The 15,822-nt window shown below is 43.9% G+C and overlaps 1 protein-coding gene and 1 long non-coding RNA gene across 3 annotated transcripts in view; both read right to left on the bottom strand.

Annotated features, from left to right (window-relative positions):
- Nucleotides 1-769: 769 nt before the first annotated feature.
- Nucleotides 770-1,498, bottom strand: ZNF664 (zinc finger protein 664). Its single transcript, XM_055323285.1, has one exon. The coding sequence runs from the start codon at nt 1,496-1,498 to the stop codon at nt 770-772; it is 729 nt and encodes a 242-aa protein (XP_055179260.1).
- A 41-nt stretch (nt 1,499-1,539) lies between these two features.
- Nucleotides 1,540-15,822, bottom strand: part of LOC129507993 (uncharacterized) — a 40,440-nt gene continuing 26,157 nt past the window's right edge. For both annotated transcript variants that reach the window (XR_008664117.1, XR_008664116.1), the window contains exons 3-4: nt 2,257-2,322; nt 1,540-2,150 (exon numbers count right to left, since the gene is read on the bottom strand). This is a non-coding gene — a long non-coding RNA (uncharacterized LOC129507993). The remainder of the gene's footprint in view (nt 2,151-2,256; nt 2,323-15,822) is intronic.

The following is a 15,822-nucleotide window of genomic DNA, read 5'->3' as shown; positions in this document are numbered from 1 at the left end:
AAATATGTGATGTAGCCACTAGAAAATTAAGTCTAACATAGAGACACAGTGATTAGTAGAATCCACATGTTTAAAACAAAGTTCAAGAAAAGTTCAAGGGCATGTATGTCTGCCAGTGATTTCTCTGATGGGCCAAGTGAATGGAAATTATGAGTCACCTAAAATCTAAAATGAGATTTAATGCCATCTAGGAAGGGGTGGATATTTACGGGTACTGTGAAGACATACAGGTAAAGTGGGGTCAGAAGTAATGGGATATATGGAACAATATGTAGGAGCTGAACCATGGAATAACCTCAGAAATACCAGAACACTGTCTTTGTGGGAGCTTTGCATTTCAAATGCATTAGCCAGTATGCCTGAATTGAGAGAAGAAAGGGCATGAGCTCCTGAAGGGGGCGATGTCTGGGGTAACTTTTAGGTAAAGTGTAGACAGATGGTGACTCAGGAGGCTAGGCAATGATAGTTTCCTGTGTCATTTCCCACTACTGAGGCATCATGCCCAAATCCCAGGAAACATACACCCATGACTGGGACTCACAGTCCATCTTGGGCAGACACTCAGAGGGATTCCAGATTTAAAGTCAAGTTGTGGAACACACGTGGCATGAATAAAAAAAAAAAAACCCAACCTCACATATGCCTCTTCAAAAAGAATGTCCTGCTGGGGCTTGCTGCAAAAATTTCTTGGGTCAATGTAGGTATTTACAGGGTTTCCTTCCTAGTGGCACTTATGGGTTTCAAGATTTTTAACTCTTAGCAAAACGCTCTATATAACTGATATTTTGAGATGGTTTCTCTCCTTTGTGTGCACTCTCTGGTGGATGCAGAGGCTGGTGCTCTGACTGAAGGCCTTCCCACACTCATCACATTTAAAAGGTTTCTCCCCAGTGTGCACTCTCTGGTGGATGCAGAGACTCGAGCTCTGGCTGAAGGCCTTCCCACACCCACAACATCTATAGGGCTTCTCCCCAGTGTGTACTCTCTGATGGATGCAGAGGCTCGAGCTCTGGCTGAAGGCCTTCCCACACTCGTAACATTTATAGGGCTTCTCTCCTGTGTGAACTCTCTGATGCATGCAGAGGCTAGAAGTGTGCCTGAAGGCCTTCCCACACTCTTCACATTTAAAGGGTTTCTCTCCGGTGTGGACTCTCTGATGCATGCAAAGGTTTGAACTATTACTAAAGCCCCTTCCACACTCACTACAGACATAGGGTTTCTCACCTGTATGAACTCTCATGTGAATTTGAAGATGTGAGCTCCAATTGAAGGCTTTGCCACACTCATAGCATTTATAGGGCTTCTCCACTGTGTGGATTTTCTTATGTCTGTTAAGTTTTGTTGTAGTACTAAAATCCTTACCACAATCATCACATTTATAGACCTTCTCTCCTGTGTGGTCTCTCCAATGAATATGAAGTTCTGATATATGAAAGAAACCCTTGTCACACTTGTCACATTTATGGGGCTTCTCAGCAGTGTGAATTTTCTGATGCATAAAAAGATCTGCTCTCTCAGAGAAAAATTCCTACACATGGGGCACTTGTAGATCATTTTTCCTATTTGGTATCGTGATTTAGAGGAGAAAATTTCTGTATGACTATTACAGTTACAGGATTGCTATTTCATAGAGTCTCTTATTTGGCCATTCTGGCAGTTTATCTCAAGCTTGCTCTATTAGGTAGGTCTAAGGTTGGCCTAAGCTTCTCCCTGCCTGTCTTTCTATGGAAGATTTCTTCCTGCATAGTGCTCCTCACTCAGTATTATTATTGATCATAAAGTGACATTTACTTCCATGTGAATTCTGTAACTCATTAACACAGAACTTTCCTTTAGATCCTGAGTTGTCAACATTCCAAGGGGCTCCCAAGGTGCAAACCTCTGTGTTTTTAAGCCCCTGGAATCTTCCTCTTGTAGAACAATCTCGTACTTTCCACTTCTAGAAAAAGGACTGTACAGTGTCCCCAGTGGTAGAGAGTGAGATACTGCGTGTTGGTCTCGATCCCCTGGAGCCTCCCTTTGAAGAGTCAGTAGGACATTCTGTCTCCTACACATCAGACAGGAGCCTTCCCAGGAAGCAAGCTCCTCGGGTTCCAGGTGTGCCAATCCTTCCTCCTGGGGATTCCCTACATGGATCTCACTCCAGTCTCCTGTAACAGAAACATAAGTAAATATGTTGAAAATGCCTCTTTTACAGAAAATTGGTATTGGTTCCATAATTAATTTCATATAAATGTGACAGCAAGCAATACAGACCTTTTTTGATCTTGAGGAAGAAGCTCTCTTATCTTCCAGAGAGATGTATCTCTTGGATTTGCAGGTCTGAAGAAGAGAATTTGTAGATATCATGCTCCTGTTCATAGCCCAAATATATAATCCATTCATAACCACTAATTGTAATTATCTAAACAACATCAAGGGAGTATTATTGAAAAAGAAAAGAAATACTCAGAAGACCTGAATATGAGGAGCAGCTAGCTGTCCTACATATGAGGAGCAAGAAGGGAAACTGTATCTGCTTTGAATTTCAGAAAGGACAAGGTTTGCTTTAGAACTAAAACATCCCGTTTGAGTAGCCTTCCAATCTATAGAAAGAATAAATATATGACATATTGGTATTGAATGTTATTCCCTTAACTGTATTGTCCTCAATGGTTTTCTGAGGTACTTAAATTCCAAACCCTTCAGCGAAAACCCAAGGCTCTGCATGACCTTGCCTCCACTCTCTCCCACACCTTGCTGTGCCTTCTGTTTCAGTCCTCAACACCTTAAGCTGGTGCCTGAAATGCTTTCTTCCCAACCTGGTATGTGGCTTGCTGTGTCAGCTGCCCCTCCCTTACCTGAAGAAGGTCCCTGGCTGAGACTATTTTAATTTCTGGCTTGATTCCTTCGAAGCATATAGAACTTGTAATCATCTTATTGTTCCTTGGTCTTTGACACATCTCCTGTACTGGGATGTAAATGCCATGAGGAAGGAACTCTGTATGTTGCTCACTGTTCCATTTCAGTGAAAGGGAGGTGTTCAATGAATATTTGTTGAATGCATCTACAGAATATTTTAGGACACCCTCTCTCCTCCAGCAGACATATCATGCTTCATTCACTCTGGTAAAAGGCACATTTCCCAGTGCCCTACTACCCGTCTTTTGACAACTAACATGAGATGAAATATACAACAAATAGAATGATCAGAAAATAAAATAAATCCCAAAATAGGGATCCCTGGGTGGCGCAGCGGTTTGGCGCCTGCCTTTGGCCCAGGGCGCGATCCTGGAGACCCGGGATCGAATCCCACGTCAGGCTCCCGGTGCATGGAGCCTGCTTCTCCCTCTGCCTGTGTCTCTGCCTCTCTCTCTCTCTCTCTCTCTCTCTCTCTCTCTCTCTGTGACCATCATAAAAAAAAGAAAAAAAAAATCCCAAAATACTCTATTTTGAACTCCTGTGAGGTTTAGGACTATATTTTAAGAATCTTTTCATCTCTTGTATGCTATAATCAGTAAGTAAGTGATACTTCAATTAATTAATTAAATGACATCAACAGACCCTTCTTAAAGTAACACTTTCAATAGTATGTTCCATATAAAGACAGGGTAGTGAGCAAATGAGGAGATCTCTTCAACATTAAAGTAGCAAAATAAATTGGACTGCTTTTAAGTGGAAATGTTAGGATTATGAAATTGAACCAGATGCCCAAAATTCAGCAAAAATATAGTCAGTGGCTAGAAAAATTATATATGCTTTTATCCTTTATTCTATAACCACACTTCTAGAGATACATCCCAAGATACATTAGCAAAAACAGGAAGTGACTGATGTCCTAAGTAATTCATTGAGGCAGAACCTGTCACAGCAAAACTGCAGACAAACTCAGGCCTATCGGTGGGGACTCCAATCAACTCTAGTACTTCCTCATAGTAAAATGCTGCTTAGCTGCTCAAAAACAAGGAATGAGGAAGAACACTCTGCAATGAAGTGGAGCAAACCCCAGTCTACCATGTAGGGATCAAGACAAGACAGAACAGCATATATATATAATATGCTGACTTTTGGACAAAGCAGGGATGCAAATGTCAATGTATGTATTTGTTCATATGACATGCACAAATTCCCAAGGAGGACAACACAAAACCAAATGTAAGCAGTTATCTGTGGAAGATAAAGGAGCAAAGATGAAGTAAAACTTTTCTGAATGTACCTTGTTATGTAGTTTTGGCTTTGGAAACATGTTTTTATATATTCCAAAAATAAAATCAAAAGCAGGAGAATAATAAGTAGAATTTTAAAAGAAATGAAGAGAAGAAAATTAATTTTTAAGCTGTTAACATCCACAAATGGCATCTAAGGACAGCATGCTATATACAGAAGGACATATTCTGTCAACAAAAAAAGCTGCAAAGAAATCAAACTTCTGGGATCCCTGGGTGGCGCAGCAGTTTGGCGCCTGCCTTTGGCCCAGGGCACGATCCTGGAGATCCGGGATCGAATCCCACATCGGGCTCCAGGTGCATGGAGCCTGCTTCTCCCTCTGCCTGTGTCTCTGCCTCTCTCTCTCTGTGACGATCATAAATAAATAAAAATTAAAAAAAATTTAGAAATCAAACTTCTTTCAAGTCTGTTAGTTATAACAACACTTAGTTTAGTTCATAAACTAAGATTAAATAATAAGTAATTTTGTTAAGGTTGTTAGGAACAAAAAGTCAATATAAGACAAACCAAATACAAACATAAAGTCAAAGTTAAGGGAAAAAAAATATCCAACATAAAAGTTGATTTATCAGTTTGAATTCATGTCTTTTTTAGCTCTATCCACTAAAAAGACTTAGTAGCAATGACAACCAACAGGAAAACACCCTTCCCTTAAATACCCTTCTCCACCAAAAGACACAGGGATCCTTGGAGGAGCAGCTGATTTCAAGGCCAGAACAGCATTCTACAAAATAAGCCCAGGACATCTCATTATTCCAGAAAGCGAGAGAGCAAGAGAGTCATGCCAAAGAAACACCAATGCCAATTTATGAAAGACTCCCATTGGCCAAAAATGGGACAACTGACCAACAAAAGGAATAATGAACCCAATCTACTGAAACAAATTAAATATACAAAACTTCAGTTCACAATGATCTCAGGGGTGAGGAATGGGGGTAGAGGAGAGCAGAGAGAGAAAGAGAAGGACAGACATACACAGGGACAAAGATTCAAGGCATTGAACAAAACTGGAAATAACTAGGCTACTTTTTACTCAATTTTACAAAAATTGGCATTTGGGAGGAAAGAAATATGCCTCCATCCTATCTTTACTCTAAGAACTTTTTAAAAAGATTTATTTATTTTAGAGAGCGATGGTGGAGGAGAAGGGCAGAGAAAGAAGAAGAGAGAGAATCTCAAGCAGACATCCCACTGAGCATGGAGCCCAATGTAAGGCTCAATCTCACAACCCTGAGATCACAATCTGATCTGAAATCAAGAGCTGAATGCCTGACTATGCCACCCAGGCACCCCTCTGTGAACTATCTTTTGAGGTAATGCACAACCCCGCTAGTAAATGTATAATCCTAATGAAATACCTGACCATGAGCAGGAACTTTACATTGCAAGGATCAGGCTGTTATCACCTAAACCCACTCACCAATTTTAGCATAACTCAAAAGAGGAGCAACCAGACCTGTGTGCCCCCCAGTGCAATGTGATAGGAAACATATAGCATCATTCTAAAAATTCTTGCCAAAAGATTGAACCAGGACCTAATCAAGATTCTAGACATTATTTTTATTTAAAGGGAATAAGGAAGGATAGAAAAAAAATGCCAGGAATCAAGCAGAAAAATATCAAAGTATAAAACCTGTCAATAGGACAGTTGCCTGTTGTCCCAATAAGTAAATGGCCTGGAAAAGGGGAGGCCTAGGGGAGAGCTACTCCAAAGAGACTCAACACCTAACAATCAAATGTAACATGAGGACCTTCTTTGGCATCTGATTCCAATAAACGAGCTGCTGAAAGGAGACAAGTGAGGAAACATGATTAGGGATGGGGTATCACATTGTACAAGAAATGTTGCCAACTGTGTTAGACATGCTAATGCCACTAGAACCATATAAACAAATGTCAGTGTTCTCAGAGATGTATAATAACGTTTGCAGGAATGAAGTGACAATAGATGGGTGGGAGCTGGGTCTTCAAATGCTTCAGGAAAATAAAAAAGTAAAAAAGGACACTAAAAATAAATAAATAAATAAAATTTTTTAAAAAAGGACACTAAAATGTGGCAAAAACATGGTCACTATTAAAGGTAGGTAATGGATACATAATGATGGATAAATGATAAATAAAATGTACTTCTGTATGTATCTGAAGTTTTTTAGGATAAAAAAAAATCGGTTAATGCTGAGAAGCACTACTGATTAGAGAATGCAGGAGATGAAAAGATCAAGACGACAGTCTTTTCCTGCTCCTCTTGCAACCAGAACCAGGTACACTGTATAGACAGGAAACTGAACTAAACAAATATGATCTCTCAAACAGCTAACTTCTCTAACCAACTCTGAGCACATTAAGAATGTGCACATCACAGATGTCCCTGGGGAGAGAGGAGTCCATGGCTTCAGGGCAGGGACAAGTGGAGGACAAAGGCACAGTGCCACACTCCACCCTCCGTCCCTCATCAGCCAATCCAGACACTACAGGGCTCGCCTCACCTGGAAATGAAGCAGTGAGGGTCAGGGCATCCATCGAGACTGGTCACAGGAGAGACAGACTCTGCTTAGAGGGCAAAAACCCCACCTTGAAGTTCAAGGACACAAAATTCCTACATGAACTCCCACCAGAGTTTCCCTCAAGGGGGAATCAATTACCATTCCTTCTAGGTGAAAATGCTCAGACATACCTGTAAGTCTTACCCCATTGTGGGAGTGGGGGTAGGGTAACCTACACTATGCAGGAAAAAGGAAAAAAAAAAGATAAAGCAAGATAAACTCCAGCCAATTTCTCATGTTACCAACTAAAGAACAGCAGGACAAACAACAGTAAAAAGGATCCCTGCCATTAACCTTCCTAAACATCATTTGCCCCACTGCACCCATACGTATAAAGGAGACTAGAAAGTAAGGGAGCAGATAAGAGCTACAAAATCCTACAAATCACAAATGCACGTGTTGCCAAGATTCTCTCATTCAAAACATGTCTCATAGCCAATATCCCAGAAGAGGTTTGAAAGGGACAGACTGTAAGACCACAGGACCACCTTTCTGACCCCAGAGGAAGGAGCCTTGCCCTGAGGTCTCCTGGCACTGCTCAGGGCAACATTTAGTCTCTCCATGAGACCTCAGGAGTGCCCCCCAGTAGTATGGGGATTCAACCTACAGTGGGAAAGAGCTGCTCAAACAGGAAGAGTTTGCTGAGAATTGAGAGAAAACTACTTCAATTTAGTTCATGAAGTCCCCATCTTCCATGAAAACCATATGATATGGTTTCTTATATCCACTAGAATCTTTGCCTCATCTAAACATTGTGACAAAAAGGAATATCCAAATCAGTACTAACCTGTCACTACAGCTAAAAATGAGGGATCAGGGCAGCCTGGGTGGCTCAGCGGTCTAGTGCCGCCTTCGGCCCAGGGCATGATCCTGGAGACCCGGGATCGAGTCCCACGTCGGGCTCCCTGCATGGAGCCTGCTCCTCCTCCTGCCTGTGTCTGCGCCTCTCTCTGTCTCTCGTGAATAAATAAATAAATAAATCTTTTTTAAAAAATGAGGGATCAGTAAATAAATACCTGATGCTAAAAGTAACAAGATAGGAAACAACAAATGTTGGAGAGGATGTGGAGAAAGGGAAACCCTCTTGCATTGTTGGTGGGGATGCAAGCTGGTGCAGTCACTCTGGAAAACAGTGTGGAGCTGTTTTAAAAATAGAGCTACCCTATGACCCAGCAATGGCACTGCTGGATATTTACCCTAAAGATACAAATGTAGTGAAACAATGGGGTACCTCCACCTCAAAGTTCATAGCAGCAATGTCCACAATAGCCAAACATGTGGAAGAAGCCATGATACCCGGATAAAGAAGATGTGGTCTATATATACAATGGAATATAACTCAGTTATCAGAAACAATATTTACCATTTAAACATCAACGTGGATAGAGCTGAAGGATATTATGCTGAGTGAAATAACTCAATCAGAGAAAGATGATTATCATATGGTTTCACTCATATGCAGAATATAATAGTGAAAGGGACCATAAGGGAAAGGAGGGAAACTAAGTAGGGAAAAATCAGAGACAGAGACAAACCATGAGAGACTCCTAACTCTGGGAAACAAAGGGTTGCAGAAGGGGAGGTAGGTGGGGGCATGGGGTAACTGGGTAACAGGTACTAAGGAGGGCACATGATGAGATGAGCACTCAGTGTTATATGTTGGCAAACTGAATTTAAGTAAAAATAAAAAAAATACCTGATGCTAAAATATGAAAAAGTACAAAATGAGTCCTAAATACAGAGAAATTGTCCTGACAGCATAGAAGCTCTGAGCTTGGCATTGGGAAGGGCCATCTGTAGGTGGAGGTGCAGGATTCATAGCTGGGAGGATAGAGCTTGGCTCCCTTTGAGGGTTGCTCAGGACAAGTACTCCTCAACTTAGGCTGTGAGGCAATGCTAACACTGAACCACAGCCTGAGGCCATGGGAGACACACAGGACCCCTGTACTGTGGTGGAAGGAGCCCTCTCTGGTCACACCTGCAGGGGGCAAATGTCAAGAAGAAGGACAGAGGACATTGATTTTCTTCCCAAACTCAGCCTGAGTCTGAAGCAGAATACAGATAAACAGTCCTTTGGCCCTAGAAGAAGCTCATGATGCTCTGCTGGGAGGAGTGGATGTGTATTTTAAAAGCGAGATTAAACACACTTTTGCATACACCTCTTCCATGTATTACTCTTCTTTATACAGCAGGCCAAAAAAAATGCTGTTTTGCCTGGGGGGGAAAAGAGTGCACTAGTTTTTCATGAATTTCTTGTTAAAATGATCCTATGGTTGTAATCTGAGAACTCAAAGTAGAAGGACCCAGTCTCCACAGAGCAGGTGTTGGAGAACAGAGATGCAAATGACTGTGACACATGGACAGAAAGCATCCCACAGGGACCTTGGGTGCCAAGAAGACAGAAGGCATTAGAGGAATGCCAGCCATTCAACCACAGAGGGGAAGGTTGGGACACTGTGACTGATGTTCCAGAAGGCTGGACCATACTCCATACAAGCTAGACATAAAATCAAGACTAATACACTGACTCAGCAAGGGAGAAAAATCTGGTTATGTTCCTACAGTAACAAGCAGCCAAGAACAAGCAGTCTGCACACATGGGTGAGGCCAGATGCTGCATAGCACTTTGTGGTGCTGTTCTGGAGGAGGCTGTGACACAAGAACTCCAGAGACACAGACAGCTGGCAGTGGCACCGGTGACAATGGAGAGACAATCACTGCAGAGCCACTAAAACCTCCCAGCCAGACTCATGAGAACATTGGCCTCCAGAAAGGCATGCCAGTGGATAGCAGCCCAGAGCCAGAGAGCCTGAGGACCATGTCTTCTCAGCGGTGGCGACAGAGGGCGCTGGTGAGGGAGAGGGTCTGGTATGGGGATGGGACAGGTTGCCTTGGAAAGACTGGGGAATGAAGATGCAGGGCAGACGCTGTGTGAATGAAGTTCAACGCAAAGGATGGAAGGGATTTAAAAGTATATTTCTACTTAGTCTTAGAATAGTAGGCACAATTTTGCAACTGATTATTTAAATCAGGATAATGTAGATACACTAGCCTATCACACACACACACACACACGTGCACACACACACAGAGTTTTCTATGCCATCAGTCAGTCAAAATATGAAGGAGCAAGAGGTTTGGAGGCCCAAGGACAGACATCTGTATTATGTACATTCTTCCTTCTCAAATGCTGGCTGCACCAGTGCTATGTTACCAGTGAGATGCTGATACCCAATATGGAGTCACCCACAAAACCTAACTCAGGTAACAAACAGGCTGCTTCTCATGTGAACAAAGAAGTAAAGGAGCACATGAAGCAACAACAGCAGACAACAATGGGTTTGAACTTGGGTGAAGGGTACACACAGGGGTACATTTTGTTATTTCCTTACTTTTTAAGTTTATCTGAAATTTCCCATAAAAAAAAAGAAAGAAAACCAGTAAGCCTTTGCTTATGAGATCCCTGTAATGAAGATCTGAAGCCAGGAGACAGATACACACCAGCCTGTGGAATCACAGAGCTACACTGATTCTGCCAGCAGGGATATCACTAACCCGAGGAACCCCAGAGGCACATCCCTGCACGGAGACAAGGATGCTCGTGTACACATGAATTAGCAGCTGACCCGTCTCTAGGGAAACCCTATCATTTGACCACAATACCTTGTCCTTCCAGCTTTCTGACTCTGCTAATCCGACAGCATCTTTCCTTTGTTCCCAGAGGACCTCCAGTCTGCTTTTCATGGTTTTCTGTTCCACTAATCAGACCCTGTCTGCCTTCTCCTCCCATTTCCTCTCCTGGCGCAGACTCTGAGGCCCCACCCCTCTTACTGGCCACCCTTCTCTTGCACCACCATTCCAAAACCATACCTCAGCTCTGTCATCACCAGTAACAATACAACCATCTCTAAAATCCATTCAAGCTACCCACACTCTGACCACCCGGTGCTTTGGCCCCTGCCAGCTAACTGGATCCTTTGCCTGGAGATTCACAAGCACTAACCTTTCCACATTTCTTCCGTCAGTTGCTTCCCTCCCCATCCGTCCACTGAGAGAGCTCCTTTCCTGCATTCACTGCTAGCTCTCTTGTCACCCTCTCCCTGTTACACCATTTTAATAACACCCCAACCTTCTTAAATCCAGTTCTCCACCTGTCCATGCAGGCACTTGAGCAGCTAAATGATGCCAGCCTTTACTGAATCCATGATGACAAACCTCAAATAGGCACTAGGCCTTCACAAACTCTTCTGTAAGTCTCTAGTTCACACTTTCCAGTATTACCAATTGCTTCTTTGCAGTTGTAACAGCAATGCCCCTGGTACCTTCTTTTCTCCTCGAATCTCCCATACCTCCTCCACCTCCCTCTCTTGGGGCTGAGAACCTGCCACAATAATTGATTGAGAAAACAGAAGCAACTTGATAGCAGTGTCCTCATTTTGCCATAGGTGATCCCGGAGCTGGCTGCATCTGCACCTACGTGCCTCCTGCAGCAGAGTGCCCTGCTCCTCACGAGCCAGTCCTTCCACTGGTGCAGTCAGCACCTCCTGAGGCCTTCTCCAAATTAAATCCTGTGATGATTCTCTTTACCATCAACAATTTCATCCTACATAGTGGCCCATTCCCACACAAAAATGTTCTAGATCCCCCTCCCTGAAACAAACTTCTCTGTGATCCCACAGCCCCACCTATCAGCCAAATAGCCACTCTCTTCCACGGTAAAACTTCTCGGGATCTTCATGCTTCACATTCTCTCAATCAGGTTTCTGTCTGTACTCTTTCCTGAAAACCACTCTTATCCAGGCTGTTGCAATCTCCACATCGCCAAATCCAATGGGCACTGTCCTTGTCTACTAGGTGGGACCACATGACATAACTTCTGTGGCTTGTATCATGGCTCCTTGCCAGCTGTCCTGCTCCCTCACTAGCCACTCCTTGTTTCCTTTACTGGACACTCCTCTGCTAGAACTTCTAAAATGGAGGGGTGCTACAGGGCTCTAATGAGGGTCTCCCTTATTTTCCAAGTCTGTAACTTCTCTTCAAGCTTTCAGTCTCACCCAGTTACCTGAGCTAAAATGCCATCCTGAGGTTGGCTCCCAAGTTTTACTTCCAGCCCAGGATTGCATGACAAACAGCACCCCCAAACCCAAGCCCTCAGCTTGTTCCCTCCTCACTCTCTCAGCCCAGGGGTGTCCACACAGGGAGCTCTTCTCACTTCCTCTTCCCTGTATCTACCTCCCTCCATGACTTCTGTCCACTTGCCTGGCCCTGTCTCCATGGCCACAACAGCCAACCTCAACCAATCTCAGACAAAGCCCACAGCTGCTCAATCGGCCATCTCTTGGCTTTACTCCTGTGCCTCCACAAGTCGTCAACCCACTGTTTTAAAAACATGAATAAAACCACGCCACGCCCTGCTTCAGCCCTCCACTGCTCTTTAAAGTGCACACTCCTTTCTCCAGGGCACATGTGGGATATCCAATCTCACCCCCACACCCTCTTGCACACTACACATCACTTCACTGGTTCCCTTTCCAGTCTTCTAACTCGTCAAGCCTGCTCCCCCTCAGCGCCTCAAATGCTCCCCTGCCCACGCGTCTCCCCAATCCTCTGGGAGCTGGCGTCTTCTCAGCAGTTAGGGCGTCTCAGAGGGCGGTGCTCCATCAACCACTTTAGACTGATTCACCTCCTACCCTGCAGGCTCTCCCAGCACAGGGTTATGCTGGACTTTCTTCACTGTCCTTTACCGACAGCTGCCTGAGTTAGTTTGTGTATTCAGGGATGCATTTCCTTGTCTGCTGTCTTCCTCGCCCAGTCTCGAGTGCCAGCTCCCAACCAGCAAAAACTGTAGAGAACCAGTGACCTTAGTGAACATCTAAGACTCCTTCTGTCTTCCATGGAGCACCAAGCAACAAATGTTTAGCGAGTATGTTGAGTACCCTCAACAGCACGAACACACTTAGACCCTTCCTATGTAGGAACTACAGTCCAGCAGGGAGGCAGACCTCATCAAAGATGTCCACAAGAAATGTAAACCCAAACTATGCTAAGTGCTATGAAGCAGCCTTGGACGGTGCTCTGAGAACCCACGACTGCAAGGACGATGGGGCTGACATGGTCAGGAGGGTCAGAGAAGTCCACCCCAAAGCAGTGGTGTTAGAGTTAACAAATGAGAGGAAAGCAAGGGTACTTGGGGGTGAACACACTAGAGATTATCTTAGTAGCCTAGGATAGAAAGGATGGTAACCTGCATCAAAGCAGTGGTGTAGAGATAAAAAGATTTTAGCGGATGATTTTAAGGCATATTTAGGAAAGAAAAATCAGTCAGATTAGTGAACTGAATACAATGAGTGAGGGAAAAAGGAAATGCCAAGGATGACCCCTAGGTTTTCTGTTTGAATAACTGGGTGGAGGTGGAGCCATTCACTAAGACAGGAAACTCAGGAAAGACCTCAGTTTGGAGATTAAGATCATGACTTCAATTTCAGACATCTATAATATCCAAGAGCAGATGTCAAGGACAGTTGCTGGATGGATGGAACTGGCACTCTGATAAGATGTCAGCACTTTATAAGATACAAATTTGTGAGCCATTAACATGTAGAGGGTAACTGAAGCAGAGGTTGGAATGACGTCACCTCCAGAGAAAGTGCCAGGTAAGAAGTGAAAAGGACCCTCCAATGTTAAGAGTACATCCTGCATGGTTCCACTTACAGAGTTCAAAACTGGCAAAGCTAGTCTACCCTCTTAGGAACAGAGAAGGCAGAGGAGCTACAACTGGTAAGGAGTAAAGGAGCTCGAGAGTCCTGACCACATGGCTCCCTAAGCTATGTGCTGGTTTACACAGGTGTATTTACTTCAGAGCTGTGAACACTCATCAAGCTGTCCCTTGCAGTTTGGGGCTGTCTATAGTTATGCTTCCAGGAAAAGTTTAGGAAAGAAACAGAAATGGGAAGAATTCCACTGAAAGGGAAAGGCAAAGCATGGGAGAAAAGAATTCCTGGAAAGGCCTGTGGAGGGAGAATCAGAGTCCATCTGAGAGGGGGAAAGCCAGCCCTCCACTGGCAGAGGGAGGAGGCAAGTGGTGGGAGAGAGCAGGAAGTTGCTCAGTGAGCAGGAAGCAAGACCATCTGCAGAAAGAGGAGGAGAGGGTAAATGGGTGCTCGGAAGCTTGGGAGTGCAGAGAGGGTCTGAAATGGTTGTGTGCAGAGTAGGAGAGTGGAGTGACCAGAGAAGCATGGGAGGCGGTCATGGGCTTGTCATTCAGGTGCTGTGTAAGGAAGGTAGATGGATGAGTGCCTGCAGGACTGGGTTTTAGCCAAATGGGAATGATAAAAGGACAATGTGGCTGTCTACCTGGAAGAACACTGCCTATTCCAAAAGAAATTTTGGCCTTTGAATGCTGACAGGTAGAGTCATAAAACCACCAAGGTTTTCCCATCAACAACTTCAACTGAGCCTTGAGGGCTGCTGGAATGCCAGTAGCCCTCCTTGCCTGCAGCCTCCCTCTGACTCCACCCCTCCCTTCCCTCCCAGCAGATGGTCCCGAGATCACCACTCCTCAGGGAGAAGACAGAGCGCATCAGAACATTCCCTTCTCTCCCACCACCAAAGCTCAAATGCACACACACTGCCCAGGTCCGCTTCTTTCTCCTTTTCCGGGGGAAGAAGTGCCCATGATCCTGTTCACAGTGCATCTCTACACCATTCCTCTCTCGACTGAGTTTTTCTTTCTCATCTTGAATGTATTCTCTGAAATTCAGACTGCTGGCTCAGGAAATCTAGTCATTGAAAATAATTACACAATTATTTTGTCATGAACTCAAGTAAGAATTACCTCTTTTCTTGTTTCTGAGAAAATACAACTACTCTGACTATAAGAAACTTAGAAAGTACTACTGGTCTTTCTATAATTTTAGGGTTGCAAGACTTCCTATAGAACATGAAGTATAAAGTATAAATAATCCCACTCTGTAGTAGCAGACTCTTTCATTTGTGGGTTACATCTGTTTCAGTAGAGATCAAACGAACATCCCCCATCCAGAACTAGATCTGTCAGAACATGCAGGTTATAGTTTTTTTCCCTCCAAGGGACAAGGCACACTTTCTTGGAAGGATTGAAACAAAAGAAGAACAGGGAAGAAGATATGTCTATGCCTCCACACACTCACCCAAAAATAACCACCACCAACTGCAATGGGCTGAATGGCCACATGATTAATCTTCCTCACATGTGCGGAGCAGGCATGTGTGTCAGGGGATCTGGAGAAGGCTCTCCAACAAAGATGATCAGCACTAGCTCAGATGCTGAGGCACTAGACTAGTAACTGTGAAATGTAAGGAATCCAAATCAACTTCTAGGTTCCTTAATTACTGGGAAGTGTTTTATAAGAACCTTGTGTTCCCAGTTCCCTTAATACATGTTGGCTTGTGCCATGTTTAGTGTCTGATATGTAAGTAATTCTCCACCCAGAAGCAGACCTACAAGAAAAGTGTTACTGAGGCAGCCATCCTAGACGTTGAGCAGTTAGATATAGGGTCAAAGCATATAGACCCATAGGCATAAGTTCTACAAACATTTATTTAGTTTCCAATATTTGTCAGGCACTGGGCTAAGCTCTAAAGAATCCTATGATGAACAAAACAGCCATGGCTTCTGCATTCATGTGGTTTACAAACTAGGAGGGGAAGGTGACAGGCCCACTATCATGTGAACTGTGCTTTTTAGAGGCTCTATATGTGTCCTGTGGACACAGCTGCCTACACAGGGACATCCTAACTAGTCTCAGCATGACAAGGAAGACTTCTAGTAGACTCTCCTTCTACACTGAAATCCAAAGGACAAACTGGGTTACCCACAAAGAGCAGAAGGGCAGAGGGTTCTAGCCTAGGGAATGGCAGGTGTCTAGAGACAGAATGACAAACCCTAGGAAGTGAAAGTTCAGCATGTATAAGGCAGAAGGCGGGGCAAAAGCAGGAGTCACACATCAACAGGATCCTGCAAGTAACAGGAACACTTTAAGTGCTAACAACTTTTTTTTTTTTTTTTAGGACTTATTGAGAAAATAAAACCATT

This window comes from Nyctereutes procyonoides, unplaced genomic scaffold, assembly GCF_905146905.1.
Source record: "Nyctereutes procyonoides isolate TBG_1078 unplaced genomic scaffold, NYPRO_anot_genome, whole genome shotgun sequence".
Classification (NCBI taxonomy): Eukaryota; Metazoa; Chordata; class Mammalia; order Carnivora; family Canidae; genus Nyctereutes; species Nyctereutes procyonoides.
This window is presented reverse-complemented; position numbering and strand designations above follow the sequence as displayed.

Coding starts and splice junctions, on each gene's coding strand:
- ZNF664 (XM_055323285.1), bottom strand. CDS start 1,498: ATGCATCAGAAAATTCACACTGCTGAGAAGCCCCATAAATGTGACAAG.